An 18,053-nucleotide genomic window follows, 5' to 3' on the forward strand; every position below is an offset into this window, starting at 1 on the left:
GTTTCTGACCGGGAACACAAAATGTGTTAGAACAAAACGAACACAACACAAGGGTTAAAGGAGCCTCATATATCCTATTTATGTACTCAATGAACTTTAAGATATATTTCAGGAGAATCAAAGCACTATGAGAAAGTTTCTCAGAGAACTGAAAGGGTGTCTGGAAGATCTCCAGAGGGTTCTGCTGGTGAAGCAGCTAATGAACCCCAAATGGTGCCTAGAGTATCTTTTAATTCTTACAGTATACTTAAGAATATAATACTTGACGTAAAGAAAACATACACATTTTTATGAGAACTGTCTTGCACACACTTCTCACCGAATGTGAGAAAACATGAGAAGCTACAGATATTTTATGGTATCCGTCTAACCAAACCTTCTGTTTAACGCTGACTCTAGTGAAAGCTGGTCTCAGTGCTGTCTAACAGTGTCTCAACAGTGCAATGATGTAACACACATTTACACTTCAACACTGGTTAGCACACCAACAGAATGTGTGAGTTTAGACAAACCCCTTCTAGAGTAGTTTATTTGCATTTAAAGTACAATTTCTTATTGAGACATATTAGACTTTAATGCATTATTAGAGCCAAATATCACTATTATTGTTTGTACATAGGGTTAGTTATTTGAACAAATATTAAGCTGTGGCATATATAACCATTTGTGCTACAGACTTGAATGATTCCACAAATCATAGGCATACAGTTTGTTAAGGAAAGGTGATATCACAGCTCTAATCTGCCGGACCCTTGAAACTGCATAACAACGTGCTAAAAACACTCAGAACACCCCCTAGCCTTTCCCCCAGTTAGTTTTGGACAGGCATGCACCATTCACATTTTCTTCAGAAAATGTAAAAAACTGTTATACAACATATAACTACACTCAAACTGCAAACAAAAACCTAGTCTTTTGAAAGTTGTCCATTGTTTATTTTAACATCAAAGTAATGAACAAATGTGGTAAATCAATGACAATTGAGGACTAAATTTAGTGTCATTATGACAGAAAAAACTAGTGACTATCCATTTATGTTGCAATCAAAACGAGACACTCCCATACTGATTTCACTGACAGGCCAACACTTAAAACACTCCCTCTTTTAGTTTTAGTTTTTTCAACCATCAGCTCAGTCATCATCACCAACTACTGCCAAAGCCCTCAGATCTCAAAGTCAATGCACACAGGTTGACCAGAGCTTCAAAAGAAGGTAAGACATACTCCTACTAACTCCATAAACATCTCTATGATATTAATGAACTGCTTCTTGGAGAACTGAAGATAGAAGACTTTCATTAAAGCTCTCTTTCCTAATGAACACTGTAGATGAAGGTGCTGAAGGTGTGTTCACATTCCAGGGATGCATTATGGATGTGTGTAAACAGGCTGTGAATGGTAGGACAGCTGTTGATGAACTGTTGCTATGGCCTCGGGAGATAAGCGTGAAAATTCCTAAGACTTGCCATTCAGAGGGACACGCACTTTACGCATCACACCACTTTAATTACTTCACTTTAGATGTACATTCACAGAGGAGTAAGAATCAAAGAGGATCATTTGTGTCTAACAGGAGAACTGAACTAGACATTTCTGAAGAAAACGTGAGTGGTGCTTGCCTGTGATGGAGTTCGCCTGACAGCTTTATTCAAATGTTAATCCATTGCTAAGGTATTTTAAATGGTCTCTAGTGGGTTCTAAGTGGTTGTTTGTTAAGGTGTTCTTGGAGGTTAGACTTGAACCCACCCTCAAGTCTCTTTGATATTCCCTAGATATGGCTGAGGTTCCTCTGTCAATTAACCTAGTTTCCATCCACTTTTCGCACTGTTTTGTTATCGACAAAGTGAAAATGCGTAAATTAATGTTTGCGAAATTTGCTGTCTTTTGCCTGTTTCTATTCAAATGGCCTTTTATCGATAAAAATGGTGTGTGAGATGACGTCATGCTTAAAAAAACACTTTGTCGCATAAGTTTTGGTTTATCACAAAAGAAATCTGCCCTTAAGCCGTTTGCATACAGAAATGTGTGTTTATCGCTAATTGTGTTCCTTTTGCATCTCAGATGTCCCTAATTTTTGCCCCCCGAAGTCTTTGTAAAATGGAGAGAGTATTGAGACAATTCATCAAAATTAGACAGCTTACTGTCATTTTAATTTCACAAATAAATGCAATCAGAAGAGAGCTGTTGCCCTTCTGATAGGACTGTAATATCGGTCCTGATGTTGCGTCTATCGCAGGTTGCCACTGGTTATGACCCGAAAGCCAATCGTCATGGCCCTGTTCAAGAAGGCAACCTGCACCAAGTAGTGGGGAAATTTTCGGTCTTAATATAAGGAGCATCCATCGATGTGTATATGCTGTGTGCACAGATATTAAAGAAACATTGATGCAGTGTAATATCAGAGTTTACATATATGATACATTCCTGATATTCAATAAGATATTTTGAACAATCATCTAATCTAAAGCATCGCCATCACAACTGCATTATGTCCCGCGTATTTCTCCAGCAACGTTTAACGATCAACTGAACTTGATTGTCATCTAAAATTAATTTTAGTGTCATAATGCAATTTACATTTTCTGAAGCAGCTCAGCAAATGCGATCCGAGGTAAAGAGGGTTAGATTTAAAATATTTAAACGTTTTAAAATGTTCAAAAGCTCGTTTTCTGAAAGTGAACTCAGCATTGGACAAATCTGATAGTTTATAGTCTTGAAAAAAGTCTAGAACATTCTGAGAATGTCATTCAGATAACTTTATTCATCTACAGAACAGGGTAAAGCTAATTTAAGTGTGTGTAAAGAAAAGTCAATTATATAGAATATTATTTTTTTGTTTGGTAATTTATTTTATTTAATTCAGGGAATTTTGCCGTCATTTTTTCAAAAGTAAGCTAAACAATAATTTTATAGAATTGGGATATATGTTAGTGTTCCAAAGAAGCACACTGAAGCTTTTCTCCTAGTTTGTGTATTTATTTTTAATTTAAAACATCTTTGTGCACAGAAATTATATGTGTTTTGTATTATGGGCTAATTCTGTGACTGCCGTTTATTATTTTGAACGGTGAGGAGTAAATAAACAGATGGCTACCACAATTAAATTAATCACAAACAGTGGCCATTCATTTGTTCTCCTTGCACTTATCGATGACAGGTGCATAATACGAGATATTTGTGTTGGCACTCCTGGAAGTGTCATGATGCAGATGTGTTTGCAGCATCGGATCTGTGCAGGTATGCCATTAAGACCAATCCATAACAGTGTGTGTAATGCTTCACGTACAATAAACTGGCTTTCAAGGATGTATATCTTGTTATCATGATTAACACAGGCTAACGATTGGGGTAAAATCTGTCATGTGACACTATATTTTTGCGTTAATGCCTATTTTCTCGACAAAAAGTGTTTCCAAACCAGTTTTTCATGATATTTTAAATATCGACACAGAGTTTATGCACTAGAGTTAAATGGAAAAATATTATGTCGATACTTGTGAAATTCTAGCGATAATTTGCGTTTCCATCAGCTATATTGGTAAACTTTTTGATGCGGTACACCTTTTGTCGCAAAAAAAACCCTTGGATGGAAACCTAGTTAGTGACAACTAGAGATGCACTAATGTATTGGCTGATAAAAAGCAATATTTTGGACAAAATCGGACATTGTTTAAAAACGGCCAATGATCAGAAGGGGGTGGAAAAATGTATCCGACAATTAGTCTACAACTCAAAATAAACTTTAAATTGGGTGACAATGACAGCGGCGTTGCAATTTGTAATCTTTGCACTGCTAGGATACCTTTATGTGGTGGAACTACCTTTAAAACTTTTAACACGACTAATTTGATTACTCACCTTAAAGCTCGACCCAGCAAGGAAGTTGGTAAAGCGTAGGCTGCTTCAGCTTCATCATTTATAATTCAGTCAATCTGAGTTAAGAACATAAAAAAAATTAAGACATCTGACCACTTTAATGTGAACCTAAAAGGCTATTCAGTTAATGTGAGTGAATAATGTCAATGAGCGCGTTTACATGCACGTACTTAACCGATTATGTGTAACAAGCTGACAACGTGTGTGGTCATGTAAACGTAATAAACGTTCTTGCACCGATTATGCATCATAAGCCGACAACGTGTGTGGTCATGTAAACGCAATAAACATTCTTGCACTCATTATGCGTAATAAGCCGACAACGTGTGTGGTCATGTAAACGCAATAAACGTTCTTGCACCGATTATGCATCATAAGCCGACAACGTGTGTGGTCATGTAAACGCAATAAACGTTCTTGCACCGATTATGCATCATAAGCCGACAACGTGTGTGGTCATGTAAACGCAATAAACGTTCTTGCACCAATTATGCGTAATAAGCCGACAACGTGTGTGGTCATGTAAACGCAATAAACGTTCTTGCAACAATTATGCATCATAAGCCGACAACGTATGTGGTCATGTAAACGCAATAAACGTTCTTGCACCGATTATGCATCATAAGCCGACAACGTGTGTGGTCATGTAAACGCAATAAACGTTCTTGCACCAATTATGCGTAATAAGCCGACAACGTGTGTGGTCATGTAAACGCAATAAACGTTCTTGCAACAATTATGCATCATAAGCCGACAACGTATGTGGTCATGTAAACGCAATAAACGTTTTTGCAACAATTATGCATCATAAGCCGACAACGTGTGTGGTCATGTAAACGCAATAAACGTTCTTGCAACAATTATGCATCATAAGCCGACAACGTGTGTGGTCAGGTAAACGCAATAAACGTTCTTGCACCGATTATGCGTAATAAGCCGACAACATGTGTGGTCATGTAAACGCAATAAACGTTCTTGCAACAATTATGCATCATAAGCCGACAACGTGTGTGGTCATGTAAACGCAATAAACGTTCTTGCACCGATTATGCATCATAAGCCGACAACGTGTGTGGTCAGGTAAACGCAATAAACGTTCTTGCACCAATTATGCGTAATAAGCCGACAACGTGTGTGGTCATGTAAACGCAATAAACGTTCTTGCAACAATTATGCATCATAAGCCGACAACGTGTGTGGTCATGTAAACGCAATAAACGTTCTTGCAACAATTATGCATCATAAGCCGACAACGTGTGTGGTCATGTAAACGCAATAAACGTTCTTGCACCGATTATGCATCATAAGCCGACAACGTGTGTGGTCATGTAAACGCAATAAACGTTCTTGCACCGATTATGCATCATAAGCCGACAACGTGTGTGGTCAGGTAAACGCAATAAACGTTCTTGCAACAATTATGCGTAATAAGCAGACAATGTGTGGTCATGTAAACGCAATAAACGTTCTTGCACCAATTTTGCGTAATAAGCCGACAACGTGTGGTCATGTAAACGCAATAAACGTTCTTGCACCGATTATGCATCATAAGCTGACAACGTGTGTGGTCATGTAAATGCAATAAACGTTCTTGCACCGATTATGCATCATAAGCCGACAACGTGTGTGGTCAAGTAAACGCAATAAATGTTCTTGCACCAATTTTGCGTAATAAGCCGACAACGTGTGGTCATGTAAACGCAATAAACGTTCTTACACCGATTATGCATCATAAGCTGACAACGTGTGTGGTCATGTAAATGCAATAAACGTTCTTGCACCGATTATGCATCATAAGCCGACAACGTGTGTGGTCAGGTAAACGCAATAAACGTTCTTGCACCAATTTTGCGTAATAAGCCGACAACGTGTGGTCATGTAAACGCAATAAACGTTCTTGCACCAATTTTGTGTAATAAGCCGACAACGTGCGTGGTCATGTAAACGCAACAAACGCCTTTAATTTATTGGTGTAAGGACATTAACGGCTTAAGAATAAACCAAGCGACATGGGTAGATTTTTGCTCATTACCCCAATTTTGCATTGCATGTAAACTCCTTTATTGGCGTTTTTACCGGTTTATCCAATATGTGCATGTGTTGTGCGCATGCCTCTTCATGGTTTGACAGAATATCACGATTATTTAATGAACTAATGTTAAAGCGGTTTTCTTGCTTTGTTTGATTTTTTAAATAAACGGACTTTTGGGAGTTATCAGCGTATTTGTGTGCATGTAAACACGCTCAAGTGAGTTAATAATGTGTTTTTTGTTTCAATTAACATGTTTACATGCACAATCTTACACCGATTATGCATAAATGGCTTTCATTTAATGGCTTAAGTTTGCCCATTACCCAGATTTTGCGTTGCATGTAAGCACCTTTACCGGCTTTCTTACTGGCTTATCCAACGTGCACATGTTGTGCGCATGCCTCTTCACGCTTTATAGAGAATAGCATGATTATTTAAACTCATGTTAATGCAGTTTTCTTGCTTTGTCTGATTTTTTAAATATGCATGTAAATGGGCTCATTTTTTGGTTTATAACTGATACTAGTTACTCTGAAACATTCAAGACATGTAGAGACATAGAGAGAAAAGTTATTCATAAAATTTCTTTCGAAGTAATTCATTATCAGTGATTTGAAACAAGATAGCATAAAAAAGCCAAACCACCAAACTATCCGTATCAGCAGATGTTGTTCCAAATAATCAGATATCAGTATTTTGTTTCAGTGCATGCCTAATGTCAATTTTTGGAGTTTTGTCTGCCATTTTATCGATTACCAGGTGAAAGCCACAAGTCCAGTTACTTAGAAAAGTAAGAGCACACTTCTTTCTCAATAAGCTGTCAGATATCATGAGGAATCATTCAAGTCCAAGTTTCATGCAGACAGGTTGGGTTACTTACAAGAAGTATGATTTAATGAGCATGAGCAATACTAACAGTGATGCTTGCCCTAGCAAACACTACTACCTTAATCTACCTACCTTCAGTACCTTTAGTAGATCACCATTATAAAACTGTAATACTTTTTACTAATTATTTAGCGCAATGACATGGCCAGATTTTATCTCTCAGAAATAAGCATCTTCACTTATTTCATAATACTTTAAAGAAGAGGAAACAGCGTACCACTTCCTTACCTGGTTTCAAAAGGCCTCACATGATATAGACTTTCAGAGAACATAAACAGAGCTGGACGGACTGGGTTTCTTTGGCGTAATTAAATGCTTACATTACAAACGTACCAGGACAGGTTGAAACAGGTTTGGACATGTGAATTCATATAAACATGACTTTGTATTTCCACAGAGAACCAATGTCCTCCAAAGCCCAGATGAACACCACCTCAATCCCCAATGTGACAGACCCCCCTTCTGTCTACCCCAGTGAGGCGATGCGCATCCTGCAGATGATCGTGACGCTGCTAATCTTCTTCGTGGGTGTGTTTCTAAACAGTCTGGTGGTCTGGGTGCTGGGGGTTCGAGCTCGCCACCAGAACAGGGGAGCAACTAGCGAGACGCAGGGAGCTGGAAGCTTTCGGACATATGTAGTAAACCTTGCACTCGCTGATTTGGTGCTGTTGCTACGTACTCCGCTAATGCTATCCTACTTGGTGCACAACTTCAACTGGACATTGGGGGAACCAGTATGCAAGCTGATTATGTTCTTACGCTGCCTTGGATTGTATGCAAGTGCATTCTTGCTGTGCGCTGTCGCAGTGGAGCGCTGCTTGTGTCTTCTCAGACCTGTCTGGGCTCGACTGAGGCGCCCACGCTGGGCTGTGTTACTAGCCTGTGCTGCAATCTGGGTGTTAGCTGCAGTCCTGGCTTTGCCCTACATATATGCAGCTAAACTCTATGTATATGAGAACCGCACCGCCTGCATAGAAAGTGATTTAGGAGCTGGACAAGCCTTGGTTGTGGTGGAGACCATGGCAGGCTTCTTGCTACCTCTGGTGATCTTTTTGTCCTGCAATATTGCGGTGTTGTTTTGCGCAAAGAAGACTGAAACTGGAGCTGCTACATCCCCGGTGTCATCTCCTACCACTTCATCTGGACCAGGTTACACATCCCAACGGCTAACACGCCTGTACCGGGTACTGTTCCTCACCATGCTCCTTTTCCTTACCTGCTGGGTGCCGTACTTCACCTGCCGCTTCCTAAAGGCTCTTTCACATAACGGTTCAAACTGGAAGAAGCTGAACAAGGGGGCAATTGGGGGTGCGTACGTGGCACTATTTCTGGTTTACATCAAGAGTGTGCTAAACCCCATTCTGTATGTGTTTGCAGCTCGAGGACTAGGCAGCACCGTTCGCGCCTCACTTCTATCGACAATCGAGCGAGTCTTCAATGATGAAATGTCAGAATCTTTACGAAGAAAGTCCTTACGGAGAAGAGACTCCCAGTTGTAGGGGGTTCTTTAAGTGGTTTACTGTAAATATCTGATCTGCTACCAGGTCAACATTACAGTAAGTCAAGTTGGACTAGAAGATCTGCTTGTTGGCTCAGCATCTGGACAGCTTTGATGGAAATTGCCTAGCTGATCATATTAACAATGGGCAGGGATAGAACACATGGTGTAGTGTGATCTACTTCACATCACATAAAAGAGACTGGGACATTTTACAACCATTCAATGGACATACAGTATTTTGGAGTCTTGATAGGCTTTTTATTCTTAATGCAATTATTCTGCCTTTGCATATTAGGACCTAACTGCAAACAAAAGAAGCATTTCAAGACAAGGGTTACCTTACAAAGGTCTACAATAAAGTACAGTGACAAAAGGCCTATGTAACCTTATTATTGGGCATAATTTAACGATTAATAAAGCCCAGGGAATGTTCTTGAAAATGGTCTTATGTTTTGAGGTAAGCCACATTTTTGGCGAAACCATTCGAAACAGTTAACCTTTCAGTTTCAAAGGTTACAACAACAGAACAGACATGAAGCAAAGAATGTGAAGCGCGGAACTGATGCAAACTTGACAAATCTATATCTTTAAAACTATGACTTAATAGAACATGTTGTTGATCAACTTACTGAATAAAGCCGTTCAAAGAGCAGAGAGACTCCCAAAATGATAACTGAATTCTAGAGGTTGTTTTGATATTTTTTGCTTGACATTAGGGGTGGCCAATATGACCAAAATCTTATATCATGATATGTCAATTTATACCATGATAACAATATATATTATAATATAGTATTTTTCTTTCTTTCTGGGAAATCTACAAAAATGGTTTAATATATTAAATAACCATATTGTATTGTCTATTTTGGTGAAATCCGATAGGGAATTAAATACTTTATATATGAAAACTACTTCCTCTTATATAAATTTCTTTTTATTTGGAACTTGACAAACAAAAAAAAACAATAAATAAATAAATAAATAAATATACACTCTGTTTTAAATCAGACTTACCATAATTCTCAATTTCACATTATGCCACGTTTCAGTTTTACGTGTTGTTGAACAATATTATTATTTTAAACCTTCCACAAGAAACTCAAGATGAAACTAATGAAACAAAGAATTTTTTATAAAATAAAAAGTTATTTGCCAGTTAGTGGATGGGGATTATTAGGAAGCCATGACTGAGATGGGCCAATGGGGGGAATTTAGCCAGGACACCAGGGTTACACCCCTACTCTTTACAAGAAATGCTCTAGGATTTTTAATGACCACAGAGAGTCAGGACCTTAGTTTAAGGTCTCATCCAAAGGATGGTGCCTTTTTACAGTATAGTGTCCCCATCACTATACTGGGGCATTAGGAACTACACAGACCGCAGGGTGAACACCCCCTGCTGGACTCCCTAATACCCCTTCCAGCAGCAACCTTAGTTTCCCCAGGAGGTCTCCCATCCAGGTACTGACCAGGTTCAACCCTGCTTAGCTTCAGTGGGCAACCAGTCTTGAGCTACAGGGTGATATGGCTAAACTAATGCGAAGCGCAATTTTTTGGCTTCCATAATATATTTTTTAGTGTGCTTCATTTTGAGGTGGTAAAACAGATTGCTTGTATTACTACAAGTGATTATCGTTGCACGAAAGTTTGCAGTTTACAATTTTCTGCTCCATGGTGTCGAACCCTCATGTTGTCTTCCACTCGTTTTGACTCGAAGAGAACATTCTTTGCCTGAAAATGCTAGTTAATGTTATCCTACTTGACTAAAACTTTCTGACTTTGCTCACACAAGGTATCAAAATTGGTTCTATCTCAGAATGGTTCTTACACAGGGGATCAAATTTTCCCCCCAAATTTAATTGTTTTTTTAGGTTTTGTTTTTTCACTTTGTTTTCACGTTTGGTTTTTTTGGTGCTCCCGGCTCAAAAATTGCTTATAAATCTTTCATTATGGTATATTATTACCAAATATTGGATTAGATTTTTTTGTCAAAATGTTTTCTTTAAATTAGCACAGATTTTGATCGTAGGCCTCACTGACCATCGGTTTTTGAGTGAAAAAAGCATTATTTGTGTATAATTTTGGCTATATATATATATGAAAACATTCTGTACTATTTATCAAACTAGTGTGCTTTAATGTTTAATTAGGAAGTTTATTTTGAAATGCTTTTATTTTGTACAAAATGGCACAAATTCACACTTTTAGTGTTTCCGGTCAAAAATGACCGGCCTATTAAAAAGTGCTTATAAATCTCTCATAATGCTCTATTATCACCAAATATTGGACTAAAAGCATTCTTTATGGGTTATTTTGACAAAAATTAATACCATAAGAAAACATCATAATTTTTGACCAGGAACACCCCAAGTGTGACTTTGTGCCATTTTGTATAATATAAAATCTTTGATGCACTAGTGTGATTAATAGAACAGAATGTCACATTTTTCACATTTTATTAAATATTGCCAAAATTATCCACAAATAATGCTTTTTTTGTTTTTTTACTAAAAAATTATGTGCATAAGCTAAGATCAATGAGGTCTTTGATCAATAAATTCCAAAAAGAAATACAAAACCTGTCCTAACTGAACGAAAACATGTTGATAAAAAGATCTAATCCCATATTTGGTGATAATATAGCATAATGAGAGATTTATAAGCTATTTATATTAGGCCGGTCATTTTTGACCAGGAACACCACAAGTGAGACTTTATGCCATTATTTACTAATAAAAGTGTTTCAAAACAATCTTCCTAATTAAACATTAAAGCACACTAGTTTGATAAATAGTACAGAATGTTTTAATTTATATATATATATATATATATATATATATAAATATATATAGTCAAAATTATACACAAATAATGCTTTTTTTCACTCAAAAATGAGGTGCATAAGCTCAGGTCAATGAGGCCTACGATCAATAAGTTCCAAAAAGAAATACAAAACCTGTGCTAATTGAAAGAAAACAACTTGACAAAAAGATCTAATCCAGTATTTGGTAATAATATAGCATAATGAGAGATTTAAAAGCAATTTTGAATAAGCCGGTCATTTTTGACCGGGAACACAAAATTAGGTAAAAAATTTAAAGACAGCACAAGGGTTAAAAAAAAAAAAGCTCCTCTTAATTTTCTTCACATTTCTATCTATGATATCAGCAATAACTCATCAAATAATGATCAACTGATGCAGAAGTACAGATGCTGCATCTTCCGCTATAAAGCGCTCAGTATCGGCCCACAAGATCAGAATTGCCGTGTGCAAATTGCTTGTTGCTTGTCTGCATAATTCCTTGACAGTGCTTGCATATAACCTCTCAGTCTCAAGTGAAGCCCTGCCAACTGATAGATATACTCATGGTGTGCACATGGATGTTTACATATTGTGAAATACATGATATAGCAAAATCTCTATAGATTAACACTTTATATCATCGCCACGATACATATCGTCATGTTGCCCAGCCCTTCTTGATATGAATGTTATTTTGTGAATGTTATGTGTAATTTTGAAATAAGCAAGCAAATATTTTGTCTAACAACTGTTGTCATAATGGGAAAAAATAGAGTGTCTAGGGTCTATTTCTGTGGCGGAAATGCCAGTGTTTTGGCGTGTCAGTCCAGGGCTTCGTCACTATTTGCAGCCTGTACTGCATCCACCTGTTTGTGTGCAAGTTCCAGCAACGCCCTCACATCTCCAACTAATGGAGCTGTCTGAAGGGCTTTGACCACTGCTGAGGGATTGGGTACTATCTTCATGAGCTGCTCCTGAAAGAAAAATCACATGTTAGTTTGGCATTAATAATTCTGCATGTTGCACACAGGGTCCAAAATTAACTTAAACTTTGCTTTCCAAACTTTAACCTTTAACATTGCTTTTTTTCTCTTTTATTTAACTTGTTTATGTCAGATATCAATTTTAAAAACAGCTAAAATCAGACTATTGCTCCACTCATTGATCTGACATTGAAACTATTATGCTGCTATTTTACAAGAAAATTACTTTCCAACAATTTTAGTTACTTGCTAGTCTCATTTACCGCTTGGTGAATGTTCATTTTGTATCCTGGTTTCAAACATGTTCAGATTAGCATAAATGCACTTGCACAACACTTGCAAGAAGTAGATTGTTAAATGTTGAAACTTCTTTTCTCGAAAAGGTTGTGACAAGCCCATCTGTACAGTTTTGTTACTATTCCATATATGGTGAAGGCAAGTTTCTGAAGATCAACACCCTTTTGTATTTCTGGTCTCACTATAGTATGTATATGTCCATGAAGATGTGGTGACAAATTTGTGAAAACCTCATGTCTATGAATAAACAATAATACTGTCAAAAACCACAAGCTGGTCCAGTCTGAGAACATGGTAAACACTTGACTAAACCAATGAGTACAAACCAACATTGTGAGCCTTTTAAAGTTTACAGAGATACTGTAATGTCAAATGCCACATGCATGAGTTAATATCTACACTGGCCCAAATTCCAAAAAGAATTTGGACATTTAAGTCACACTTACAAATATCTGATGCAGTGAAATTCAGATAAATAATCATTAAAGCAAAGGTCATCTGAGCTAGAGCTTTTCTCAGAACTACAGTAACTTCACCTCAAGTTTGTAGAGTAACCACTGTGTAGTTAACATTGGACAGGTTCTACTCGCAACCACAAAATGGGAAAATAGTTATTTTCTTCATGTTGAACATTATTATATAACGCACACAGACTTCCAGTTCCGGTTGACACACATTGACTTCCTGTTCCAGTCTGTGTTTGTAGCTTGCTAGCCTGCTTAGCATTGCATATTCTTGCTTATTCATGTTCAAGCGTGCTTCATATTTTCCGCTTTTCTACTGTTTCTCTCATTTTTTATTTTTTTTTTTCACTTGTCTACATCTGGGGTCTCGACTGCATGCATACGTTTTATCCACTGTGTTTTACATGGATTATTGCATCAATCTCAAACATCTGCTGATTAGGAACCATATCAAACCACATCGATCTCAAACCCTCGCTGCTCAAGAACAACCACAACAACAAAAACGAACAATTGCATTAAGTCATGGCATCCGCTCATGTTATTTCTTCCTGCATTACATGCCACGTTTACTATAGCTTCTTCCGTCAGCAATGAGGGATTTACATGTGATAAATGTAAGGAATTAGTCAGGCTGATGGAGAAGGTTAATGAGTTAGAGACACGCATCCAAATGCTAGTGGAGGTCAGTGAGAAAGAAAAGCCGGTAGATACTGTTTCGGATGCGGGTAGTACAGCGAGCAACACACACACTTTGGTTCTGGCTGTAGAGACCCCGCAGCAGGGCGTTTGGGCGATATCTCGGCGAAATACTCGCTCAGCAAAGCAACACCACTCTCCCGTTCCTGTTAGGGTTTCCAATCGATTCTCCCCATTCGGTGATGCACCTACTGAGAATCATGTTGAAAGAGCCCTAGTAATTGGTGATTCTATTGTAAGGAACGTGGAAATAGAGACTCCAGCCACTATTTTTAAATGCATTTCGGGGGCTCGGGCATCTGACATCAGATCAAATTTACAAGTGCTGGCTAATGCAAAACTAATAATGAAAAAATATGTCATCTTTTGCCCTTGCTACAGTATATAGATCAACATTCACATAGATAATAAAAATGACACATTGGGATTAGCATTTATCGATATTCTCAACTCTCTTGACATCAGACAAAATGTGACAGGACCAACTCATCGCCATAATCATATGCTAGATTTAATTCTGTCATATGGAGTCGATGTTGATACTATAGAAATTCTGCCGCAGAGCGATGACATCTCAGATCATTACCTCGTCTCTTGTTTGCTGCAGTCAGCTAATGTTACTCAATCTACACCATGCTATCATTCAGGTAGAACTATTCTTTCGACCACTAAAGATAGTTTCACTAATAATCTTCCAGAATTGTCTCACATACACAAGAATTTGATGTAATAACAGAAAATATAAATACAGTCTTCTCTAGCACTCTTGATAGTGTCGCCCTCCTTCGATTAAAGAAGATTAAAGAAAAAAGCCCCACACCATGGTACAATGATCACACTCACGCCCTCAAGAGAGCAGCTCGGAAAATGGAGCGCAAGTGGAAGAATACAAAATTAGAAGTATTTCGTGGTGCATGGAAGGATAGTGTCTGTAGCTATAGACAGGCACTAAAAGCTGCCATGTCAGCATATTTTAGCAAAATTTAGAAAATAACCACAACAATCCTAAGTGTTTATTCAGTACTGTGGATAAACTGGTTAGGAATAAAGCATCGATTGAACTAGATATTCCGTCGCAGCACAATAGTAATGACTTCATGAATTTCTTTACTGATAAAATTGAAATAATCAGAAATAAAATTGGAACTATGCAATCATCTGTCACAGCACCTCAGGAAACAGTGTCTCATAATTTTCCTCACGAGCAACTTCAATCCTTCGCTGTCATAGGTCATGAAGAGCTAAAAAAAAAACTTATCGAAACATCAAAAGCCACAACATGTGTGTTAGATCCAATACCAACTAAGCTCTTAAAAGAGGTATTCCCTGTAATCTCAGAACTTCTTCTTAATATTATTAACTCCTCACTGTCCTTAGGGCATGTCCCAAGAAACTTTAAAATGGCAGTTATCAAACCGCTTATAAAGAAGCCACAGCTTGATCCTGGAGATTTGGCTAATTACAGACCGATTTCAAGTCTCCCATTTAAGTTGAAAATACTAGAAAAGGTAGTGTCCTCCCAACTATGTTCATTTCTACAGAGAAATAGTATGTATGAACAATTTCAGTCAGGATTTAGGCCCCATCACAGTACAGAGACTGCACTTATCAGAGTTACATCTTATCATCTGATCGCGGCTGCATTTCTCTTCTAGTGCTTTCAGATCTTAGTGCTGCCTTTGACACGATAGATCACGACATTCTCTTGAATAGGCTGGAGAATTATGTTGGCATTAGTGGACTTGCAATAGCATGGTTTAGGTCCTATTTCAACGAGGAATTATCAAATCAAACAAAAGTTATGTATGGAGTGCCACAGGGATCAGTTTTAGGGCCTCTGCTTTTCTCCTTATATATGCTTCCCCTGGGAGATATTATCAGGAATCATGGAATAAGTTTCCACTGTAATGCCGACGATACCCAACTTTATATTTCTTCGAAACCCAACGAAAATTCACAATTCTCCAAATTAGCAGAGTGTATCAATGAAAACAAAGATTGGATGGCCAGAAATTTCCTTCTAATCAATTCCGACAAAACAGAGAGCATGTGTCGTAATTTAGTAATATTTCTGGGGTGGAAGAATGCTGTTCTACAAACATTGGTAAGTTGATTTTCAAAGGACAGATTGGTATAAAATATAACACCAAAGTTCTTCGCTGTAGAAGACGACATAACAGTACATCCATCGAGAGTAAAATTATATTTTAGCGGCTTATTTTTATTAGTGCTATTTTTGAAATAATTATTAAAATGGAACACTTCTGAATTGTCTGCAAATTTCAAAACACTTGTTCAGTTTTGGTCATAATGTCTACATGCATTGGGAAGCAGAGCTTCTAAGCTTTCAAACGATACCTATTTTGTGTTGGTCAAGACTGTAGTTAATATTTTGACGATTATTTTCTTTTCTCACGATTTGCTGGCGGGCCCATCCGAGCTAAAAGGGTTAAACTTTGGCATCGAGTACTACTAACTCAAAATAAGTATAAAATTGCAGCTGTCTGGGATACGCATAAGCCCTTGCACTTGAATAACTTATGTTTGGTCAAGACAAGAGAACTTATGGAAAAATATAATAATTGTTATTAAAAAGTGAATATAGTTTTAATTCTTCTGACTATTGTTGTTTTGTTGTAGCTGGTTGATAGTTGTGATTTGTCTGAAGTCACCATTAGGGTGATTAGTGTTACCTCTGGTGAACTTTGAGCCTGTTCAATTTAAGTCATTCTTCTCTACTCAGTTGTACTTTAAGGAGAATCCAATGTGCCATATGGGTAACCTAGAGTCCAGTCAAAATTTATATTATACTGTATAAGATGTGCTATATCTCAATATAAATAAATAAAAACAATTATACTTTAATCACAGATGAGTTAAGTTTACTTGTAACTAGTAAACTGTACTTAAATAATTAAGTTCACTTTACTTGAGCCAAATAAGTATGTTTACTTAGGGAAAAGCATGGAAATCGACTGCCTTAAAAAACCTAGTCAACTAACTAGATTTTACAGTGCAGTCATGTGCATTTTGAACTTTAAAGGAAAGACAAAAGAAAGCTGTTGTTTTTGGCAAACTTTCTTAAACAAGAAAATTTGTCAGTCATCTCACATTTCAGAAGAACCTCAACTTATGCAACAATTCTGCCAGTGTAGTCAAGTACAGACATCTCCAAATATTTCTCAACTTACCGCAGTTTTTCTTTGACTGCTCCGGATGTGAGCATTCAACACTGGGCCTAGACTTCTAAAAACACACATAGTTGTAAAAATGTTGTTTTACATATTTCATCGCAAATATTATCAAACATCAATCAGCTAAGACTTACCGGTGATGACTTTTAAAAATAAAAATTCTATTGCTGTTTTCATCTCCATTTATTTACGTATATGTACTGTATATTTATGTACAGGGCTTAACTATATGGATTTTTTGTGCTATGATTTGCAGCTTTTTTGGCAACATTTTGATGTGTCAGAATTTTTATCAAACATTTCTAATTTAAAAAATGCTTTAATGTACCTCAGTGTCAGCTATAAATGAATCTATATCAGGGCTGTACAGTGCATTTCACTTGCATTATTTTGCAACAAAATGTTAGCATAATAACATATGGCAAAAAAATTGGATGTGTTTAGAAATTTCACAAATCAATTTTTTCATAAAACATCATCTTTGTCAGTCAGCTAGAAAGTGTTACCTTGGTGACATTTAAAATTTGCACAATTCGTAACAACAAAAATCTGAATGTTAGGCATAAAAACATACATAATCGGCGAACATAAAAAGTAGAGAAAATGCTGTGGCCCCAAACTCTCTTACACTGAATGCTGGGTTATCCTTACTTTGAGAGATGTTAATGACTGGATATGATTATCTTTAATAATTTTATATACATTTTCAATGAAAAGTTGTTTAGTTCTAAGCAGCTGCATCTCACTTGAGATCTCTTATGTGTCTTCCTCTCTGCAGCTCCTCTGGGGCCCCAGGTGGAAGCCCATTCCTGACCCTCGGGCTGGTTTCATAATGATGATCAATGTGTCAAAACTGAAAGTTATAAGAAACAAATACATAAACTGAGATTTGATAACTTCAGGGAATCCCAAGCCAAAATCTGACAAGATTGCAAGAAGATCACTAAGATAAATCAAATAAGTAACTCTAAAGTACCATGATTTCACCATGTTTATTTTTATTTATATTTTTGACAAGACAGCATGATAATGCCAGGTGTTTTTGAACATATGCCCTGGTAATACCAAGGCCTTCGTTCAAGAATATCGGTAACATGATAAAACCATGTTTTGGGGCATGCATAACTGTAATAACAAGACTCTTTAAAATTTCCTTTGAAAACTTCAATACTCACCAGATTCGCGGCAAACGATTTAGAGCGGGAACTGATCTGCGCATACGCAGTGAAAGAACCGTCACTTTTTTACGGCCATTTTGAGAAGGGATGGTACGCATTTTTTTTTATAACTCGACAATAAACAAACAAACAAAAAAC

At 37.1% G+C, this 18,053-nt stretch overlaps 1 protein-coding gene and 1 long non-coding RNA gene across 4 annotated transcripts; one reads left to right on the top strand and one right to left on the bottom strand.

Moving 5' to 3' along the window:
* Nucleotides 1-1,120: 1,120 nt before the first annotated feature.
* LOC127443459 (C3a anaphylatoxin chemotactic receptor-like) lies at nucleotides 1,121-12,669 on the top strand. Of its 3 annotated transcripts, none has more exons than XM_051702097.1 (3): nucleotides 1,126-1,213; nucleotides 1,330-1,671; nucleotides 7,194-12,669. In XM_051702097.1, exon 3 carries the CDS (start codon nucleotides 7,201-7,203, stop codon nucleotides 8,293-8,295), a length of 1,095 nt encoding a protein of 364 aa, XP_051558057.1. In that variant the 5' UTR covers nucleotides 1,126-1,213; nucleotides 1,330-1,671; nucleotides 7,194-7,200; the 3' UTR covers nucleotides 8,296-12,669. The 3 variants fall into 3 exon arrangements, with proteins under 3 accessions (XP_051558055.1, XP_051558057.1, XP_051558058.1); XM_051702098.1 differs by having other exon boundaries at nucleotides 1,330-1,604; XM_051702095.1 differs by lacking the exon at nucleotides 1,330-1,671 and having other exon boundaries at nucleotides 1,121-1,213.
* Nucleotides 11,940-17,664, bottom strand: LOC127443477 (uncharacterized). Its single transcript, XR_007897667.1, has 3 exons — nucleotides 17,484-17,664; nucleotides 16,735-16,789; nucleotides 11,940-12,074 (listed from the first exon to the last, which is right to left on the bottom strand). It is a non-coding gene; the product is annotated as an uncharacterized LOC127443477 (long non-coding RNA).
* Between the last annotated feature and the right edge of the window lie 389 nt (nucleotides 17,665-18,053).

The sequence above is a fragment of the Myxocyprinus asiaticus genome, chromosome 7 (assembly GCF_019703515.2).
Source record: "Myxocyprinus asiaticus isolate MX2 ecotype Aquarium Trade chromosome 7, UBuf_Myxa_2, whole genome shotgun sequence".
In the NCBI taxonomy this organism is placed as follows: Eukaryota; Metazoa; Chordata; class Actinopteri; order Cypriniformes; family Catostomidae; genus Myxocyprinus; species Myxocyprinus asiaticus.